The 13,394-nt window shown below is 35.6% G+C and overlaps 1 protein-coding gene across 1 annotated transcript; it reads left to right on the top strand.

Moving 5' to 3' along the window:
- Positions 1 to 3,541: 3,541 nt before the first annotated feature.
- On the top strand, positions 3,542 to 12,572 carry LOC117339461 (protein DPCD-like). Its single transcript, XM_033901045.1, has 6 exons — positions 3,542 to 3,645; positions 4,477 to 4,557; positions 5,845 to 5,966; positions 6,572 to 6,705; positions 7,504 to 7,606; positions 8,439 to 12,572. The coding sequence occupies exons 1-6, from the start codon at positions 3,585 to 3,587 to the stop codon at positions 8,541 to 8,543; spliced, it is 606 nt and encodes a 201-aa protein (XP_033756936.1). The 5' UTR covers positions 3,542 to 3,584; the 3' UTR covers positions 8,544 to 12,572.
- The last annotated feature ends 822 nt before the right edge of the window (positions 12,573 to 13,394 follow it).

Genomic DNA, 13,394 nt, shown 5'->3' with positions numbered 1-13,394 from the left:
TAAACGCTCCATACAACTTCTCAATATCCAATAGGCCTAGGGACTTGATATTGGGCCTGTAGCATGCTGGGGTGAAGGGCTACAAAGTTTGTTCAAATAAATGACCTTGACCTACTTTCAAGGCACATGGGTCAAATAGGCTAAAATCTTCATGCAACTTCTCAATAACCAAGATGCCTAGGGACTTGATATTGGGCCTGTAGCATGCTGGGGTAAAGGGCTACCAAGTCTGTTCAAATAAATGACATTAATCTTCATTCAAGGCCACAAAGATAAAATAGGCTAAAATCTTCGTACAACTTCTCATTGATCTTCATTCAAGGTCACATGGGTCAAATAGGCTAAGATATTCAAATGAATTCTTCTCAATAACAAAGATACCCAGAGTCTTGATATTAGGCCTGTAGGGTGCTGGGGTGAAGGGCTTACAATGTTGTTCAAATGAATGACTTTGTTTTTCATTCAAGGTCACAAAGGTCAAACAGGCAAAAATCTTCATACAACTTCTTCTTAATAACCAAGAGGCATAAGGACTTGATATTGGGCCTGTAGCAATAATGCTGGGGTGAAGGGCTTACAAGGTTGTTCAAATGAATGACTTTGACCTTCATTCAAGGTAACAAAGGTCAAATAGTCTACTTCTTCTCAATAACCAAGAGTCCTAGAGACTTGATATTGGACATAAAGCATGCTGATTTTAAGGGCTACCAAGTTTATTTAAATAAATAACCTTGACCTACATTGAAGATCACAGGAGTAAAATATGTTTAAATCTTGAAACAATGATTTCTCGATAGCAAAGAGACCTGATATTAGGTCAATTTTATACTGGAATTAAGGTCTAGAAAATTTATTGACATGAATAAACCTAGCCTACTCTGATACATGTATTTGAATAAAGTGGTTATCAGCATAGTATCTGCAGAAATTACCTAAATCAAGTTCAAAGTTGCTGTAGGACCAGGTGAGCGATACAGGACCGTCGGGCCTCTTTTTTCTTTAAATTTTCATTAATATTATTATTATTACATACCTAATCGGGGATGTGACCGAGGCTTAAGAGTGTGTCCTGGGGGTAATGTCGTGTGTCCTGCAGTGAAGTTTCTTTTTCTGTTTCTTTTATTAGCTTAAGTTTTACAACTTATCACTAAAATGTAACAACCATATATAATAAGCACCCTAGCGGCTAGCACACCCTCACCCACTCACACCTACATGCTCTCTCCCTCTCTCAACCACCTACCCACAAAACATTAAAAAGTGAAGTGAAGTGTATGACAAGCACAAGTACAAGTGTTTAACAAGTTTGTCCCTAATGAAGGTATAGCTATTTCTTCCCTAGCAACAACGATACAGTATTCACATACAATTGATGATACAAGTAGACTGGCAGCTTGTCTATTGTCTCCATTATTGTACAATTTTCGGGTCAGGCCTTTAAACACTATTGATTTAATATATACCAAAATACCTACAATATATATACATGTATTATTCTAATTAACTCACTGATAAGTTACTGTGGATGGAGTCCTCGGAAATGTGTCCGGGCTCAGCTTTCCGAGAGCTTTGCACACATGTTCATGCCTTGAGTTCGTTTACAGATACCCCGGAAAATTAAGGACAGAATCTGTTTTTTTTTCTTTTTCACTGCGAAGCTGCCAGACATTTGCAGTTTTAAATTAATTAATAATAAAAATATAAAAATACCTAATATATGTCCTTAACAACAAACACCTGTGAGCCAACTTTGAGTTAATTACGTACTTTACAAACGTTATATAAACTGTTCCGACACTTTGTGATAGTTATTGCTCCTAACTCCTTCTGTGCTTTGTTCTGACCTCGATATATACACATCTACTTGTTTGATTTGTGTGTTATGTATATGCATTTCCTCATGTGAAAGTCTTTTGATTTGATGGTTTGGTACGTAAGTGACTATATACTATCATGATTTCAAACACTATTTATACTCTACCTATTATTCTTTCCGTTTATGATTTCCTTAATACAATATTGCTTGAAAATTCGTTTCCCTTTAAATTTTTTTTCGAGTTTCGGTAGTTTATTTCAGACAGGTAAAGTAATTAACTTCAGATTTATATCGCGTTTTCTGATCGGTCATCGGCCGTCGGTATTCTGAACCATAATTACATAATTTACGGGGATGTGATTCAGTATGGTTTATCACACCCTCTCCATTCCGTTGGAGCTTTCACGTGCTAATACCAAAGTCTGAACATGCTTCCAGGAAGTTACACCCTGATGGTTTCCTGTTGTATTATTTCCCGTTTCCTCGCTGTCTGATATCAGAGACTTGTATATCACATGTGATATACAAGTCTCTGCTGATATGTATTTATTTATACACCCGTGTGCACGTGAATGCAGTGCGTTTTTCGTCAGACAGGCTGTAACAAGGTCTATGAACACCTGTAAGCTTAGTTGATACCTGGATTAAGTCTTCCAAAGCGACCTTTCATCAGTATTTTCTTTTCTACATTTAAAACCTATAAAGTGATAAAACATATTCAAAGTAATGAATGCTCCCTTATACACCCCTTATATACATATGCGTATAAATGAACGGCTTATTTTTGATCACTCTATTAGTCATGTGATATGTTTTCTTTGTACAAAATGTATATTTTTGTGTGTTATACAATGTTTCTTTAAATGATTTATCTTCATGTATGGAGGGAATAAAGATCATTCATTCATTCATTCATTCATTCATTCATTCATTCAAGTACGAAATGTATATCATACACAGGTAATCTGAAAAAATAAAATAAAAAACGATTTCCTTGAAATTACTTTATTCAACCAGAGACTTTTATAATTAGTACATGATATAGGTCTCTGATTCATGTGATATAATTTTCTTTTATAACTAATTTCCATTCCCGATAATGTTTCCAAACATATGTAGCGGGACTGGACTGGGTCGATCATCGGTGACCAGGTAGCTCAATTGGTAGAGCATCCGGCTAGTGTTCGGAGGTCCCGGGTTCGAACCCCGGTCTGGCCGCTACATTTTCTCCTCTCCTGTTATAAAATTGGCGCCCAACTAAAATACCCACGGTGGTGGTATAAGGGTTTCGTGTGTCTTCGAGGGCGAAGACTTGGAAAAAAGGAGGGAGGTGTGTAGCGGGACTGGACTTGGTCGATCATCAGTGACCAGGTAGCTCAATTGGTAGAGCATCCGGCTAGTGTTCGGAGGTCCCGGGTTCGAACCCCGGTCTGGCCGCTACATTTTCTCCTCTCCTGTTATACATATAATGATTCATAGCATGATTCTATAAAGTATTTCGATTTGGATATGACGAAATAAAACAGGTGATGATAGCCATATCAACAAAGCAACCAACCGTATAATTCTTTTTTAAGAGTTTTAAAGAAATTATTCCGGGAGCTGCTAATTTTTTTATTTTTAGAAATATAAGCTTGCGCTCGGGTGAGACAGCCAAGTCGGAAACTATATTATTTTCGTGGTTACTAAAATGTTTGAATTCGGTGTTTACAGAAAGCAAAGATTTCAAAGCATATTTGGGACAGAGATCAGGTTTCTAACAAACAACATGGCCGATAAATGGATTTTGCATCTAAATTCTGCACATAAAACGTGTATTGTGCAGGAAGGTGAGCATGTATAGCCTTGTTACTTGCCACACGGAGTAATTGTAAGCTAGATGTGACGATAAATGGCAAAAGACTCCGATATTTTGTTATAAAATTAGCATACTAAACTAGTATGTTTTGGAATGTTCTCGAAAAATGGTCTGTAATGTTAGTTGAAACTACTGCAGTATGCTTTACTGTTACTGGTATTGCACGTTATGATAACCACCTAGCTCAACTCATATCGTGATGGTAGGAATCGGAAATATCATCCATTATCCAGTTGATAATAATAAGCTAAAGCCAGCGAATCATTTTGAGTGATTTGAAAGACAGTGTGCAATCATGCTCATGTTTACTTGCATGCAATGACATATATTTACGGTATGTAATCTGGCAGAAACGTCAAGGATTGATAAACAATTTGTGTCTGATTTGGGCCTTTATCTTTGTACACTGTACTTTAAGAATATTGCGGCTGCTGTTGGGTAATAAAATTACAAGGGAAGTTATAATAACTACGTACGGTACATGTACTACAATATTTCATCTTGAAAAGTTCACAAAGCTGCCCAAGGCTATAGGCATGACTGGCACAGGGGCATATTACATTGTTTAGTGAAATCAAAGGAAGTTGCAACTTATCTTTTAGAAAGTTAAGAAAGAAAAAAAAAATCGAACAAATACCAATACTGTACATTTATCTGTATATTTCTAGTTCCTGTGTACATGTATTGGGACCCCTAACTAAGTTATACCGTCAAATAAGAACTGACAAATTGTGGTACATGACTGTGATAGATAAGGTATTTATATTATTCTATATTTATTTAAGTATGTTTGTTTGTTTAGGAAGGAGGAAAGTCCACTACACGTTTACTGACGGTAATGAAATGGCGGAGGAATATGATCAAAGAAGTGGTGAACTTGTTGGTAAGTTTTTGTACAAACTAGTTTGTAACAAAGAAGTGAGAGCTTTAAAGATGTAGGTCAGTCTGAGTGTTTCGACCAAAACATCATCATCACAATATTGTGATATATTGAAATCTGTTTAACAAAGCATCACATATATTCTTTAAACTTTGAAAAGGTTTAACAAACATTTATATATGTAGGTGTGAGTTGAAGTAGTAACAAGAATGTTTACTTCCCCTTGGTATTTATACTATTTGATGATGATTACCAGTACAATAAACCTAACGTGGTTACTTACATGTAGGTGGTTTATGTTTAGGAAAGAGATTTGGTAATTCCTAACTTCCAATTAATTATATAAGTTACAAGCATGAATCGTTATCGACAATCAATTGTAATCAACAGTCAATCGTAATCAACAGTCAATCGTAATCAACAGTCAATTGTAATCAACAGTCAATCGTAATCAACAGTCAATCGTAATCAACAGTCAATCATAATCAACAGTCAATCGTAATCAACAGTCAATTGTAATCAACAGTCAATTGTTATCGACAATCAATTGTAATCAACAGTCAATTGTAATCAACAGTCAATCGTAATCAACAGTCAATTGTAATCAACAGTCAATCGTAATCAACAGTCAATCGTAATCAACAGTCAATTGTAATCAACAGTCAATCGTAATCAACAGTCAATCGTAATCAACAGTCAATTGTAATCAACAGTCAATCGTAATCAACAGTCAATTGTAATCAACAGTCAATCGTAATCAACAATCAATCGTAATCAACAGTCAATCGTAATCAACAGTCAATCGTAATCAACAGTCAATCGTAATCAACAGTCAATCGTAATCAACAGTCAATCGTAATCAACAGTCAATCGTAATCAACAGTCAATCGTAATCAACAGTCAATTGTAATCAACAGTCAATCGTAATCAACAGTCAATTGTAATCAACAGTCAATCGTAATCAACAGTCAATCGTAATCAACAGTCAATCGTAATCAACAGTCAATTGTAATCAACAGTCAATCGTAATCAACAGTCAATCGTAATCAACAGTCAATCATAATCAACAGTCAATCGTAATCAACAGTCAATCGTAATCAACAGTCAATCGTAATCAACAGTCAATTGTAATCAACAAGAAATACAAACTGATTTACTTTGTTATCTCCCAGACTTGAAATAGGAAACTTGACTTAACACTTTTTAAATTCTCATATGTTTTGAGTTGATGTCTTTTCATACAACATTATTGATAATATACTGATATATTAGTATTGATGTTGTTTATAGTAAGAAAATGGAGAAGAAAGGGGACGTTTGGTAACAAGGGGACCAGCTGGGATTTTGAAGTTGGAGAACAACTGATGGCAAATAATCTTGACTCTGAAGGAATGATGGAAAGCTCAAGTAATGTAAGGATAAATATTATGTTCGATAATCATTGACGCCAGTACTAGAAATATATCAATAAGGACAGAAAACTCCAACTTGTTCTATAGAAAAAAGGAATACCGACTGATTTGATAAGATTAAGGAACAACCTGATGAAAGTTTAGGAGGGAAATCATAAAGGTGACGCATTCATTAGGCCAAATGGATTAGGGAAACAATAAGTTTATTGGGACAAATAAACCATGAGAAAATAAGTTTATTGGGACAAATGGATTAGGGGAAAATATGTTTGTTTTGACAAGTGAATTAGGGGAACAATAAGTTTATCAGAACAAATGGTATTAGATAGACAAAACAAACATGATTTAATTTATTTGGAAAACTGAATAAAAGGGAAAACCAAATTAAGATAAACTGATCATATGGAAAACCAGATGTTAATATTGTAGGACACATGTAATTATACTGTTATGACGTCATAAATAAATAATGTCTGATTACATCACAGGATTGGTTTGATGGCGGAAGACTTACTGTTCTAAAGGTTTGAGACATATCATTGTTGAGTTTGTTGTGTGATTTGACTGGTGCACTATAAAGATTGTCTCAAATTTTTACTTTACAGCCAATCTTCGTCAGGAAAGATACCAAAGAGGCATTTCAGTGGAGAATTCGGAACATTCCATACCCTATACATGTTTATAGTGTGACAATTGACGACGACAAACAGAAACTCATCATCCGAACATCAAACAAAAAGTATTCACTTATAATAAAATTTAACTCATTAAAATTTGTAAATTTTCCTAAATTGAAGTTTAATTATTACCATTTTAAAGTAATAAATGTTTTTTAAGAAAGAGAAAATTAGCAAGTGTTCAATTAAGTGTATACGCTTGTACAAGTTATCTCCCTTCCTGAAACTATATGCTGCATCACCTGTACAGGCATGTGCATGATATTGTTATGGAAATTACACATGAATTTAAAGTTGTTGGTTCAGACATGTGGTATGTAGCGTTAGGGCATTGTGAGGCTTGCTGTTGTACAGTAAGGACATGTTTAATTTGTGTTTGTTTTTGTGGATTCATTGCCCTACCGTCCCACCCTTTTGGTAGGTGGTAATAGATTATTGTATAATTATGTTCATTGGCTTTATTGGTTAGTGGCGAGGTTCGATCATCACACTCTTGAGGTAATGGCTTCAACAAATTGCTAAACCTAAGATATAGTTCTCTTGTTAAGGCAATCACATGCCATCAAACACAGGTTTCCATGCTACATAGTAGATCATTGGGAGGCGGCATTACCTGTGATAGAGAGCACCTGTCTTGTATCTATATTTAGAGAGAAAAAGTACTTCATTCATGTTGTTATACATCAACAGTTACAATCAGTTATAAGATTGTATTTTCGGATATACAGTATGGAGGTAGAAAATAAATATTTTTGTTCACTCAGTAAATTATGTGTTGTTTTCACATGTTGTTTTCACATGACCTGTTCTGATTATAATTTATATTTACTTATTACTGATTGTTGTGTGTGTTTTTGTAGGTATTATAAGAAGTTTGCGATTCCTGACATGGAGAGAGTTGGCTCCCTATTATCACAAGAGAACATCAACACTGCCCACGCGAACAATACTCTCATCATCACAGTAAGTATTTTACCATATAAATTATTATTTAATGAACAATATGCCTATGCCCAACACACCCAATGTCTACAACCATTTAGTGAAAATAACCATAGCTACTTCATTGTCATGCCCACCCTCCATTTTGAGTCAAACTTTATATCCTTCATGGCCACCTGATATTACAGGATTACAGTAGCCATGGTTTGTCACCATTCATTCAACAGAAATCTCTCTCTTTGGTCTGATTTTCCTATTGCTTAAAGTCTCAATCTAATTAAAATTAGATGTTCAGTTTAACTCCAGAGTTGATTTAAATTAGATTGCTAAAATTTAACTGTGACAAGTTACAGGTCTTTATCAAAAGCCACTAGGTATATAAATGTTATAGAGCATTTGTCTTAGCGCAAGTCACTGGGAGTATTCCCTGGTACATGTCATATTGTGCCCAATGTAACGTGGGTCGTGCATATTTACAACGGGAAATATCCCTTAGCACGAACGGCGCTCAAACCAACAGGTATGCGTATATGTTCCCTCACCTGGCCCGTGCATTTCTGGTTTACATGTACTGTCTATTTACAATACCTACCGTGACGTCAGGCATCATAACAAAACCACGTGAAAAGCATGTGCTTACTAAATACCAAACATAACAGACAAATAAACATATACAACACATGTGAACGTGACACCCAATTCCTGCTTCTTAACATTTAAGCCCTACCACATTGTGTTCAAAGAAGATATTTACTGGAAAAACGAGAGAAATATTTGAATTCCTAAACCTACTTCCTGACAATGACTTTTTATACCTGTGTAAATAAGTAATTTATTATTTATTATTTTGCAGTATAAAAAACCAAGGAATATATTAGAAATGGAAAAGAAAATATCTGAAGAAATGAAGAAATTAAAAGCCAGTAAAGATGGTGACGTTGACTGTACACCAAGCTGATGTTGTTTATGTGTATTATAATGGCCGGCAGCTGTATGAATCACACACAGTTCTGTCAGACATTGCTGTACTAGAGAGGTTGTGTAAGAAACTATTAATTCAGGTTTCATTTCTCAGAGAAACCTTAAATATCAAAGCAGTTCATTTCATCAAAAATGATTTGATGTTAAATAGTACCGAGATGATCATGGCAAGTGACAATTGTCCGGTGTTACCCAGAGTATTAGGAATATCTGTCTAATCCAATTACTGAATATTTTTATATCAGACCCGTGGGTATTCTGATATCCGTTCTAATCTGACCCCTGAGTATTGTGACATACAACATAACTGCTGAAAGCTACCATAGACATAAGATATTTAGTCTATCTCCACATTATGTCTGATATCATGTGTGCCTGTCTAATCTGACCAACACTTGGTGTCCTACAGTATGTCAGATTACACAGGTTAACTTGACTAATATATGTGGTCCATGAAGTGTCTTACTATAAAGTTATACTGTACATGTACTTCCAATTTATTTTCATATAAAATTGAAATCTAGTGTATATGATCGTAACCCCTGGAGAATCAAGGGTGACAATCCTTAGGTATTCTTTGTTATCCTACTTGATAAAAATTCAGTTAAAATGTTGAAGTGTTGTAGAAGAAAATTATTTTCCCCTCAGTTGACAGATACACTCCCATCTTTGGTGAAGAAAAGATAATTTTTCTTTCACCATTCACAGATTTGTCTCCCCTTCTACCTGTTCAAGATTTCTCTGTCCATCCTGGGGTGTGATATCCGTCACCCCTAGGGTGTGATTTCTCTGTCCATCCTGGGGTATGATATCCGTCACCCCTAGGGTGTGATTTCTCTGTCCATCCTGGGGTGTGATATTCGTCACCCCTAGGGTGTGCTTTCTCCGTCACCCCTAGAGTGTGATTTCTCTGTGACCTTTAGAGTGTGATTTCTCTGTGACCTTTAGAGTGTGATTTCTCTGTGAACCCCTAGGGTGTGATTTCTCTGTCCATCCTGGGGTGCGATATCCGTCACCCCTAGGGTGTGATTTCTCCGTCACCCCTAGGGTGTGATTTCTCTGTCCATCCTGGGGTGCGATATCCGTCACCCCTAGGGTGTGATTTCTCTGTCCATCCTGGGGTGCGATATCCGTCACCCCTAGGGTGTGATTTCTCTGTCCATCCTGGGGTGCGATATCCGTCACCCCTAGGGTGTGATTTCTCTGTCCATCCTGGGGTGCGATATCCGTCACCCCTAGGGTGTGATTTCTCTGTCCATCCTGAGGTGCGATATCCGTCACCCGTAGGGTGTGATTTCTCTGTCACCTCTAGGGTGTGATTTCTCCGTCACCCCTAGGGTGTGATTTCTCTGTCCATTCATAGGGTGTGATTTCTCTGTCCATCCCAGTAGCGTGTGATTTATCTATCACCCCTAGGGTTAGATTTCTCTGTCACCCCTAGGGTTAGATTTCTCTGCCACCCCTAGATTGTGATTTCTCTGGAGACCATTATGACAGATAATATATACTGATAACTGTTAATACAATGACGTCATGTTAACAATACAATGTCACGTTGATAATTCATCACGTCGCATCAACATTGTGTTAAAATATTTTTTGATATGTGAACAACAAAACTCTCATACAATAAATGGTATGACAGGAGAAAAAATAATCATCTGTACCTTGTGAGCTGTGACAGAGAAATTTCCAACACTCGGGGTGATATTCTTCATTTTCTAACCACTGGATGATCCTCACGATACACGAAAGAATATCACTCCTTGGGCAGGAGATTTCTCCGTAATACCCAACCCTTATTTTGAAAACATCACTCGCAATAGGATGGTACATTTGTATCATCACTTTATGAAGCATAACCATATCACAATCAAGTGACATCATCTATTGTACAGTACCATAATCGTGTCATTGATGGAGGCCCCGCAGGTATTCATCACTTGACTAAGCCCATGCTACCCCTGGTTCTTTTGCAGACAAACATTCATTTTATTACATGATCACCCTTTTATCCAGTGATTTTGCCTTTGCAATAATGTTGCTAGTGTACTATACCCTGGGCTGTTTTTCATCTGCTCCAATCAGAAATAGATTGTGACGTCATAATATTCACGAGGATGTGACGTCATGAATTGTAAATGCCACAAGTAATGGATGTCTCCCTTTTCATGAAGTCATCCACATTTTGTCAAAATGTAATTTTTTTCAGTTACATTGTGATAAAGAGTATGCATCTTTAACTTTGTTTTTCATTTCATTACAGTTCCGCTTAACTTTAAAATTCTTACCCTTAATTCTTTTCAAGGCAAATATTTGATCATGTGTGTTCAGTGTCAACTATTTATTGCCGAGAAGTAAGTGTTGGAGCAACATGTGTACATTGTACAAACGCTATTGCAAAAAAAAAACCCGGAAAATTCCATATTTCTCTTTTTGTACACTTAGATGCGTTTCTGTACATTTTTGGGTATAAATTGCTTATCCTAGCCTTACAATGCAGCAAATTGACAGGAGAAGGTCAGTATAACTGTTTGGCTGTCTGCCATTATATTGTAGAGGGAAATGTGGAATTATTCCTGTTTTTGGAACAGCGCTTACAGTACATGCTTGTTAGGTAATAGCATAATACACCAATGTTACAAGAAATGTTTTTAGAGAGAATAACATGATCGTAGAAAGGAAATATAACTACAATGTATACAACATGTAGATGTTTACATACATTGTTTGAAGGATTTTATTTTACAAGGGATTTTTTTGGCATGTTTTCCAAATGAATTATTATTATACTATGTAATTTCACATTTTATTCAAAATGCTGTGTTCAACAAGGAATATTATATATACATGTAAAATCCAACATTCAATATATATGCAATTGTATTGTTTCATGAGACTGTTGGACAAATTAATCCACTATTAAAAAGACTGTCAACTAGTTTAATGTCATCGTACGTTTAACATTAGCTGACTTTAGACGAGGATAGATAATTTGAGACTGAATAGCCTGGTTCTCATGAACAGAAAAACTCTTTATATTATAAACTTGTAACTGCTTCACAGTGTACAGATTATTTGGTTTTTGGTCTATTCATTAAGCAGTTTATTATCTAGTTCCATCCTAATACAACAAACTTAAAAATAATTGTAAGACACGTGTGATAACACTATTGTGGCATCGTTAATGAATGACATCGATGATAACACACAAATGTTTTGTTAATGAAACACACTGTCCCAGTTAACAACAGCCCGTCTATCGGAGAAAGCTTGGTTATGTTCTCGCGAATATAAGTATCTGGTTAACCAATCAGAGTCTTGTATAACCAGAGACAGAATCAATATTGGGTATAATCCATTAAACTTTTAAAACATTAATTCAACTTAAGGCTTGTGACAGATCAAATTATATAACTTGTTAAACTCATAGGTTATATGATGATGACAGTGAAAACAAATTACTCTTAGGTATTATTTTATTAACTTTTTCAACTCGAGTCTTTTCCTTGAGAACTGCACATCACGTATACATATCTTTGATATCTTTTCTCAGATTCAATATTTTAACTTTTGACACTTGTACAAGGTCCTCATACCCCAATATGTTTTCACATCTTCTACAAGACATGATACCAGCTGTATGTACCCGAATGTGTTTTTAACACATCAGTATAGTTTTACTTTTCTGCTACTTTTACAAGTGTACACCATTTTACTCTGGTTGTAACTGCTATGGTCTTCTCCTATAAACAATACAGTACAGATCAAAACTGGTATTCCTTCTCCCTAGATAAAAAGCTGTGGTATATACATTGTATGGTACCAACAGTAGTGCCATCTTGTGAAGTTTAATTGTCAGATAATATTTTTCATTGGATTGTGATATGTGGACATAATTGATAAATACTTGAAATATCCAATCTTGATTTCATATGACAGAAAATTTTGTATGCGCTGATACAAATGTTTATGTTACATTGTAAAAATAAATTAATAATACAATAAAATTTGTTAAAATATTATTAATGTCTGTCCAGGGTCATCTTTCACCTTAAACAACTTCAAGGGCCAATATGATGAAGGGCTACTGAGGTTGTTCAAATGAATGACATTGGCCTACTACCAATTAGACATCAGAATTAGTCAAATGTATGACATTAATCAACATCTCAATGACTGAGAGATCATCAGGTTCTGGTTCTACATTGTATTGGTGAAAATATCCATGAATAACTAGGGACCAAGAGGAACGTAAAGATAAAAATCTTCAACTGTCAAAATTCTAAATTGCCTTCAGTCAGCCATCTTGTTTTCCAGTAATTTTCAAAATGGAACATGCACAACTAGGTACCAAGAGAAACATACATCTGAAATTTAAGAAAGATTCTTGAAGAACTTTTTGATGAATAGCAATAACATACTTCAAATGTCAAAACCAAATTCCCGTCTGTCGGCTATCTTATTTTCAGATCAGTCACAAAATCAAGATTTCTGAGAAATACCGATTACATGCAAACTTAAACTGTAAAAAATTCAAAATGGCTGCTTATCTTAAGATAAAGTCTCAAATTGAATAATGCACAACTAGGGACCGTGGGAAACCCAGATATGAAATTCGAGAAAGATCCATGAAGAAGTCTGAGAAATGGCGATAACAAGAATAGTAAAAGAAACGACGGGACGCCGGACGATTAGCGCACCATCATCAGATTGGCCAAAGATGGTGACTTTGCCGTTCTTGTCAGATGTACCTTAATTGTAATTCTCGTAAGTTTTGAAACCTTTCTTCATAACGGAGGGATTTCTAGCTGTATTAATTTTCCAT

Source organism: Pecten maximus, chromosome 12, assembly GCF_902652985.1.
Source record: "Pecten maximus chromosome 12, xPecMax1.1, whole genome shotgun sequence".
Classification (NCBI taxonomy): Eukaryota; Metazoa; Mollusca; class Bivalvia; order Pectinida; family Pectinidae; genus Pecten; species Pecten maximus.
Note: the sequence above shows the minus strand (reverse complement) of the source record. Positions and strands in the feature narration are given on the sequence as shown.